The sequence below is a fragment of the Anopheles stephensi genome, chromosome 2 (assembly GCF_013141755.1).
Source record: "Anopheles stephensi strain Indian chromosome 2, UCI_ANSTEP_V1.0, whole genome shotgun sequence".
NCBI classification, from domain to species: Eukaryota; Metazoa; Arthropoda; class Insecta; order Diptera; family Culicidae; genus Anopheles; species Anopheles stephensi.
The window spans coordinates 91,667,901-91,676,417 of record NC_050202.1 but is presented as its reverse complement, the minus strand read 5'-3'; the positions used below and the strand labels follow the sequence as shown (position 1 = coordinate 91,676,417).

The window sequence follows — 8,517 nt, the reverse complement described above, 5'->3', positions numbered from 1 at the left end:
ACTGCAGCACTGTTTATACGGCTCATGAATTTATCTTTGCAACAATCGGTCACATGCATTGCTGACATGCGAGCATATATTTTCCAATAAAAGAGCGGATATTTTAAATTCGCACGAAATCGAATAAATAAAATATATATCGTTGTAACGACGAAACTAAAATTTACTTTTTAAGATTTACAATAAATAAATAAAAACACATACAGTACCAACAGTTTCTCACCTCATCTATAATAATCTTGGGCAATGTTTGGGCCAACTGTCAAACGCGTGCTGTCACAACTGCACGTGCGTGATCACAACAAACGAGCTCAGCACTCGGAAAGTACCGGCCGCGGAAATGAAACTAAAATCACATCGTCTTTTTATCGGAAAAATTCCACCAGGAACTTCCGAACAGGAGCTAAGAAAAGAGTTCAGTGCATATGGCAATATAGAGTCATTGGAAATCAAGACCAAAACAAACCCGCTGAATGATTCCGTAGAAATCTTCGGCTTTGTTACGCTCCAAACGGAAGACTTTTTGGTGCCCCAATGTAAGTGTTCATGACTGTAACGCTGTTTAGTTTTAGTTATTTCTATTTATCTCACAACTTTTTTCAGGCATTGAAGAGTTTCAGCGGCAACCGTATAAAGGAGTGTACTTGAACGTATCCAGAGCAAAAGAGTCTTTTCTTGATAAATTGAAACGTGAAAGAGAGGAAGCTGAAGCGCAGAAGAATAATAATCATTCGCTGCTGGATCCATACAAAAAACCACCCGTAGAGGAGCAACGTGTTAAGGAAACGGTAGCACCATTGCCGACATTACCAACTCTAAGAAAAGGCAAGGATAGCAGTTCTTCCGAGAGTTCGGAATCGGAAAGTGATGAGGAACCTGCTCCTAAGGAAAGGAAACTGTTCGATGGACCACGCGCCAGTAGACCCCAGCCATCAAACGTGCAAGATGAAATAGTGAAAAAATGGAACCAAGAAACGTACATTGAGCACGGGAAACTAAAGATTGTCCCCATCACTGGCCAGATAGCGGAAGTGATCGACCGGTCTAAACCGCACCAAAAACGGTCGGTCGATAAGAAACTCGGCGAAACTGCCCGAATAGCGGATGAAAAGCGAAAGCAGGGTTTGAGTAACCTAAAATCTGCATACGAGCAGCAAAAGCTAGCGATCAAAAGTGCTCTCGCTGGTGTAGCGCAAAATAGAGCGAATAAAATTACATTTGACGATGACGATGCACCGGGGCAGACGAAATTATCCCTGTTCGATGCAGAGGACGAAGAGGACGATGGATTCCAGGCGAATTTTAGCGTACGCAAGCAGCTACTCGGCGAGGAAGGCCAAAAACTGTACGAGTTGCAAACGTCCTATCAAGCCGACAATCGATTTCGTTTGGATGCACGATTTTTGGAAGAAGGCGATAAACCCGCCGCACCGAAGGCGAAAGGAAAGGAAGCTAAAGAACGGATGAAACAGTTGGAGATTCTTTCGACCGTTACCGGCAAGCCAATAAGCGTAGAAAATCGAACGGAAATGTAAGATGAACACGATACGTTTTCTAACGTTACATGCCCATATACCGACTAATGTATCTTTTTAGGAAACCCGACGTGCAAATGCAACGCTTTGACCCTTTGCAGAAGAAAACATCGGATCAAATTGAAACCCCAGAACCGTCAGCAAAAGAACATGAGAGGAAGAAAGCTGAACGTCGTGAAGACGATTATAAAGTTTCTGGTGAAAAGTTCTTCAAAGTGGCGGATAACTTCACCGTTTCGTCTCAGAGACAATCGCAAGGCTTCAGTTTACTGTCGATGTTTGGAAAAGCAACGGAAACAAACGAGAGTGCGATGGAAGTGGATCGAATGCAGGACGCTACACCACTGAAAAGTGAGGTCCGCTTCCGGCATGAATCTTCCGACAGTGAGGAAGATCAAGACACACTAACGAAAGGCAGCCGGAAGCAAAGTAAGAAGGAAGAAAAGAAGCAGAAACAAAAATCGAAAGAGGAAAGCAACAAAGGAGTACAGGGAATCAAAACCAACGGGAAAAAGCAAACGGGTCCAGGATACTACACGAAGCAGGGCATCTGGAAGGAAAGCTTTTTCTTCATTCCCAACGATCCACGTCTCGATGGTAATATTTGTAACCCCTTGTTAACTAATATCGGTATATTAACGTGTTTTTTTATTTGCTGTCCTACAGTTGGTCGCGAATTTCTTGGTTTTGTCGAAGGCGGTAAAGATAATTTGAAAACGGCGAAAGAAGCGGTTGGTGGTTTGACGGAAACCGAAGTTCAAGATATTCGCCAGCTGTACAAAGTACGCCGTCATCGCGAAAACAGATTTGAGCACAAACAATCTAAGCTAGGTCTTAAACGATTGAAAAAGAAAACGTCGACGGTGCTCACCAATCCCGTGATACCCATGAAACGTAAGAGAGTTAAATAATTTACAAACTTGTTTTATTCCACACGCAATTTGGTATCTTTATTAAAGCTTCAATAAAAGCCTCGGCCATACTGAATTGTGTGCTTGCACGTGCGTAATCACTGGGCAGTTTTGATTGAAACGCCCATCGATAGCGAAGATCATACTAAAGTAGATTAGAAGCCTTTCCTTCAGAACGCTGAGCATTCAAATTCGCTGTTATCAGTCATTAGGTACATCGTTTTATCATTATCAAACTCGCTCGAGGACTCCATCGAGCCCTAAATATAGAAGACGAAATATCATCTTCATTCGGTTCATTCGTTGTCCATCATGCATTGGCTGAAGGTGCCATTCCTAAGTGTGCTTTGCGCAGTTTTGTTCGTCACAAATGGCTTCGCTGCGGCCGATAGCAACGATTGTGAGCTGCCTCCTGGACTTCGCGAAGAAATAGCTCAGTACCAGCCGGTAGTGGATTCTATTTTCCATCACATTGTGTCGGGTGAGTATGCCGGAAAAACGTGGCAAAGTTTGTTGGAGTTCACGGATCGATTTGGACCCCGGCTTACCGGGACGAAACAACTGGAGGATGCCATCGATTTTGCCGTCCAGGAAATGATCGACGAAGGACTCGATAATGTGCACACCGAGGAAGCCATCGTCTCAAACTGGCAGCGTGGAAGAGAATGGGCAGAATTGGTGGAGCCTTTTAAGAAGAATCTTCCCATGCTGGGTCTCGGAAAATCGGTTGGAACTCCTCCGGAAGGAATTGCAGCAGAAGTGATTGCTGTGGAATCGTTCGATGAATTTGAACAGTTCACTCCAGATCAAGTGAAGGGAAAGATTGTAGTATTTGCTCCAGCATGGGTTGGCTATGGAGTGACAGGACGTTACCGATATGAGTCACCGTCGGTAGCTGCGAAAAAGGGCGCTGCTGCCGTACTGATACGATCGATGACTCCATTCTCCATTGGGTCGCCTCACACCGGGACTCTCCAGTATGATCCGGATGTCGAACGTATTCCGGCCGCCGCCATTGCAGTTGAAGACGCAATGTTGCTGTTGCGTAAGTTCCGACGAGGAGACAAAATGGTAATTCATCTTAAAATGGATGCGGCCAATCTGGAACCAACGGTATCTCGCAACACAATCGGTGAGCTGGAAGGACATACTTTCAAGAACACCTCCGTAGTGGTCGTCTCCGGCCACATGGACAGCTGGGATGTGGGCACCGGTGCCTCGGATGATGCTGGTGGCGTTTTCATTTCCTGGAAAGCCGTATCATTCCTGAAAGCAATGGGGTTGCGACCACGGCGCACTATTCGTGCCATTTACTGGACGGCAGAGGAGGTCGGTGTGGAAGGTGCTAATGCTTACGAGAGACAGCATGCCGAGGGCGAAGAGCAGGAGTTCAATGTGTTCTTTGAGTCCGATTCGGGCACGTTTGAACCGACCGGGCTGGACTTCTCCGGAAACAGCGATGCACAGTGCATATTTGCCGAAATAGCTAAGTATGCTTAAGCACAAACTGATATTTAAACATATCAATTATTAGGCCGTAATGTACATTCATTACCAACCGTTTATGATTTGCTTCAGATTAATGCCTGGTTTCGACGAATTCGCTTATACGGAGGGATCCGTAGGGTCGGATATCGGAATTTGGGAGAGAAGAGGCTTTCCTGGTGTGGCTTTGCGCAACATGAATGAAAATTACTTCTGGTATGCGTACGACGCTTCTAAAGCAAGACATTATTCAAAGCTCTATGTTATATTTCCTACCACAGGTACCATCATTCTGAGGGCGACACGATGGAGTTGGAGGATCCGATAGCGTTGGATAGAAGTACCGCTCTATGGGCAGCTACTGCCTATGTAATTGCAGATTTAAGCATCGACATTCCGAAAGATGTTGTCAAATACGACTAACCCTTTCCAACGGTATCGTGGTACTGCCTAAATTCATATGGTTTCTCTTAACAATGCAGTGATACAGTAAATTGAGCTATTAAAAACTATATATACTAGTTCTTTGGAATACCACTACAACCTGAGAACCAGAATTTGTATGTTAGATCAGCCAGAGCTTTCTTACTCCAAAACTGAAGGAACTTAGAAAGTCGTCACCCATTCAAACGGTCACACTGAGATCGAAGCAATATTCAAATGTCTTAAACAAAATCGAATTAAATAACAATCGTATCACAAATTTTTCAATCACCATTATAACACATCCATTTTGATTGAAGTGTCCATCAATAGTGATAATCATGTATCTGAGGAGTTTAGTAAATAGATTAGAAATGAGCCCTTAACACCATTCAAGGCATTCAAATTTCGTGGTATCTTCAAAGCGGAACTTTATCTTGTCATTGATTGGCATAACCCTGTCTATTCACTCCAAGTGGGCAGATCACCTCGTTACTACTCAAGTACTTAGGCTCATTCGTTGTCCATCATGCATTGGGTGAAGGTGCCATTCCTAAGTGCGCTTTGCGCAGTTTTGTTCGTCACAAATGGCTTCGCTGCGGCCGATAGCAACGATTGTGAGCTGCCTCCTGGACTTCGCGAAGAAATAGCTCAGTACCAGCCCGTAGTGGATTCTATTTTCCATCACATTGTGTCGGGTGAGTATGCCGGAAAAACGTGGCAAAGTTTGTTGGAGTTCACGGATCGATTTGGACCTCGGCTTACCGGGACGAAACAACTGGAGGACGCCATCGATTTTGCCGTCCAGGAAATGATCGACGAAGGACTCGATAATGTGCACACCGAGGAAGCCATCGTCTCAAACTGGCAGCGTGGAAAAGAATGGGCAGAATTGGTGGAGCCTTTCAAGAAGAATCTTCCCATGCTGGGTCTCGGAAAATCGGTTGGAACTCCTCCGGAAGGAATTACAGCAGAAGTGATTGCAGTGGAATCGTTCGATGAATTTGAACAGTTCACTCCAGATCAAGTGAAGGGAAAGATTGTAGTATTTGCTCCAGCATGGGTAGGATACGGGCCAACAGGGCGTTATCGATACGAATCGCCATCAGTGGCAGGGAAAAAGGGTGCCGCCGCTGTGTTGATACGCTCTATGACTCCATTCTCTATCGGAACACCGCACACCGGAACGCTCGAGTATGATCCGGATGTTGAACGTATTCCGGCCGCCGCCATTGCAGTTGAAGACGCAATGTTGCTGTTGCGTAAGTTCCGACGAGGAGACAAAATGGTAATTCATCTTAAAATGGATGCGGCCAATCTGGAACCAACGGTTTCTCGCAATACAATCGGTGAGCTGGAAGGACATACTTTCAAGAACACCTCCGTAGTGGTCGTCTCCGGGCACATGGACAGCTGGGATGTGGGCACCGGTGCCTCGGACGATGCTGGTGGCGTTTTCATTTCCTGGAAAGCCGTATCATTCCTTAAGGCAATGGGGTTGCGACCACGGCGCACTATTCGTGCCATTTACTGGACGGCAGAAGAACAGTACTTAGAAGGAGCGAGTGTTTACGAAAGGCAGCACGCCGAGGACGAGAAACAGGAGTTCAACGTGTTCTTGGAGTCTGATTCGGGCACGTTTGAACCGACCGGGCTAGACTTTTCCGGGAACAGCGAAGCACAGTGCATTTTTGCTGAAGTGGCTAGGTATGGTAGCAGCTTTCGTGCTCGAGAAATGTAATTATATTGGCATCCCCACTTACCTTGTAGGTTGATGACCGGATTCGACGATTTTACATTTACGCAGGGATCCGTGGGATCGGACATTGGCAATTGGGTAAGAAGAGGTTTCCCGGGTGTCTCTTTGCGCAACAAGAACGAAAATTACTTTTGGTGAGTGATTCATGAAACGCGACCGAAAGGACAGTTTCGAGCAACCGAAACACTTTAAAATCATCATTCACAGGTATCATCACACGGAGGGGGACACGATCGAGCTAGAAGATCCTGCCGCTCTGGACAAAATCACTGCCTTGTGGGCTGCGACCGCATACGTGATTGCCGACTTAAGCATCGATATTCCGAAAAATGTCATCGATTACAGCTTCAACTAGAGAGTGAGTTGCAGGTCTATCTTTAATCAATAAAATGCACGCATTGTGTAGATTTCAAGCCCAAAATCACGGTTCGACTGATATGAAAATGGCTTTACTTTTTTTTCGCTAAAAATTGCCGCTTGCTTCAAATATCACTGCGGCGATGTAAACAACGCACAGACGCCCGATTGAAACGGAACTATGCAACCCTTCCTTTTCTATCTATCTCGCTCATCTCATGGCCTGCGCGTTTCTCGCGTTGTTTATTATTCTCTATCGCCATCGTGCAGCAGCTGTACGGTGGTGGCCCTAGACAGCGATAAGTAAGTCGACCGCGCGTAGTTCCATGATCGCTTCATTGTAATCGTACGCCGTCCACAGGAATGGCTGCTTCCGTGACTCTGTTCCTAACCGTAGCTGGATTGCTTTGTGGCCGACCTGCTAGTGCCGGAGTGGCCGACAATCGAATCGACACGTTCGGCAAGCAAAGCGATGGAAGCTGCGAGTTGCCGGACGCCCTGCTAAAAGAGATTCACGGGTATCAACCGATCGTGAAGTCGATCGCCGACAAGATAGTGCACGGTGAATATGCTGGCCGCACCTGGGACAGTCTGGCGGAGCTGGTGGATACGTTCGGGGCACGGGTAGCTGGTAGCGAGCAGCTGGAAAAAGCCATCGATTACGTCGTCGATAAGATGAAAGCCGACGGACTGGAAAACGTCCACACGGAGAATGCGTCCGTCCCGCACTGGGTACGAGGTTACGAGAGTGCTGAGTTGGTAAAACCGTTCCACAAGAATTTGCCACTGCTGGGGCTTGGCAGCAGCGTCGGTACGCCTCGCGGTGGCATTATCGCCGAAGTGTTAGCCGTGGAATCGTTCAAAGAGTTCGAAACCATCCCAGCGGAACAAGTGCGCGGCAAGATTGTGGTGTTTTCACCGGTATGGGAGAGCTACGAACGTACGGTTGTTTATCGCAGTCAGGCGGCTTCCGTTGCATCACGAAAGGGAGCCGTAGCAGCGCTCGTTCGTTCAATTACCCCGTTCTCGATAGGTTCACCGCATACGGGCCAACAGCACTATCAGGATGACGTAAAAAAGATCCCCGTCGCATGCATCACAGTGGAGGACGCGCAGATGCTGCTTCGAAAGTACCGCCGCGGTGAAACGATGGAAATTCATCTAGAAATGGCAGACCGACCGATGGAACCGGTCATATCGAGAAATACGATCGGTGAACTGGTGGGAACAAACTACACCAACACCTCGGTTGTGGTCGTTTCCGGTCATCTGGACAGCTGGGATGTAGGTGTCGGTGCGATGGACGACGGAGGCGGTGCAATAATCTCGTGGAAAGCGTTAACGTTTCTGAAAGCGATGGGTCTGCGGCCACGGCGAACCATCCGAGCCATTCTTTGGACGGGCGAAGAGGAAGGCCTTTACGGTGGGGCTGCGTACAAGGAAGCACATAAGCCGCAAGAGGCGAAGGAGTTTAATTTCTTCTTCGAATCCGACATCGGCACCTTTGAGCCACGAGGGCTCGACTTTGTTGGAAATGCTGATGCCGAATGTATCTTTCGAGAAATCGTCAAGTAAGTTGCTAGCGGCAACATGTCTTGTGAACCGCAGCTAACGTGCTTCATTCGTGTTGTTTCAGACTGATGGCTCCATTGAATGCGACCGAGTTTGAAACACCCACCGATGGTGGACCGGACATAAGTCACTGGACAACGCGTGGTTTCCCGGGAGCGTCTTTGCTGAACAAAAATGACAAATATTTCTGGTAAGTGGTTTGACTATTGTATGGTGCTGGGATGTATGAAATTAATGACTGAACACGGTCCACCATTCAGGTTCCATCACTCCGCCGGTGACACGATGGCAGTGGAGGATCCTAAAAATCTAGACAAATGTGCGGCTCTCTGGGCAGCGGCTGCCTACGTCGTGGCTGATCTGAGTATTAGCATGCCCAAGGATGTGATGCCGTGAAAGGGGGGAGGGGGGCATACCATTAAGAGCCTCATAAGGATACTCCAAATAAATCGAATCTTTATCCCCGTTACCTTAT

General features: G+C 47.0%; 4 protein-coding genes across 4 annotated transcripts; all 4 read left to right on the top strand.

The window, feature by feature from the left end:
- The first annotated feature begins 278 nt into the window (after positions 1-278).
- On the top strand, positions 279-2,522 carry LOC118505825 (probable RNA-binding protein CG14230). The gene is made up of 4 exons (XM_036042175.1): positions 279-536; positions 604-1,531; positions 1,597-2,132; positions 2,202-2,522. The coding sequence occupies exons 1-4, from the start codon at positions 341-343 to the stop codon at positions 2,444-2,446; spliced, it is 1,905 nt and encodes a 634-aa protein (XP_035898068.1). The 5' UTR covers positions 279-340; the 3' UTR covers positions 2,447-2,522.
- Positions 2,523-2,630: 108 nt separating this feature from the next.
- On the top strand, positions 2,631-4,445 carry LOC118505828 (carboxypeptidase Q-like). Its single transcript, XM_036042178.1, has 3 exons — positions 2,631-3,936; positions 4,025-4,147; positions 4,213-4,445. The coding sequence occupies exons 1-3, from the start codon at positions 2,759-2,761 to the stop codon at positions 4,352-4,354; spliced, it is 1,443 nt and encodes a 480-aa protein (XP_035898071.1). The 5' UTR covers positions 2,631-2,758; the 3' UTR covers positions 4,355-4,445.
- A 392-nt stretch (positions 4,446-4,837) lies between these two features.
- Positions 4,838-6,557, top strand: LOC118505827 (carboxypeptidase Q-like). The gene is made up of 3 exons (XM_036042177.1): positions 4,838-6,061; positions 6,125-6,247; positions 6,321-6,557. Exons 1-3 carry the CDS (start codon positions 4,884-4,886, stop codon positions 6,466-6,468), a joined length of 1,449 nt encoding a protein of 482 aa, XP_035898070.1. The 5' UTR covers positions 4,838-4,883; the 3' UTR covers positions 6,469-6,557.
- Positions 6,558-6,691: 134 nt separating this feature from the next.
- LOC118505826 (carboxypeptidase Q-like) lies at positions 6,692-8,512 on the top strand. The gene is made up of 4 exons (XM_036042176.1): positions 6,692-6,773; positions 6,832-8,041; positions 8,107-8,232; positions 8,303-8,512. Exons 2-4 carry the CDS (start codon positions 6,834-6,836, stop codon positions 8,436-8,438), a joined length of 1,470 nt encoding a protein of 489 aa, XP_035898069.1. The 5' UTR covers positions 6,692-6,773; positions 6,832-6,833; the 3' UTR covers positions 8,439-8,512.
- The last annotated feature ends 5 nt before the right edge of the window (positions 8,513-8,517 follow it).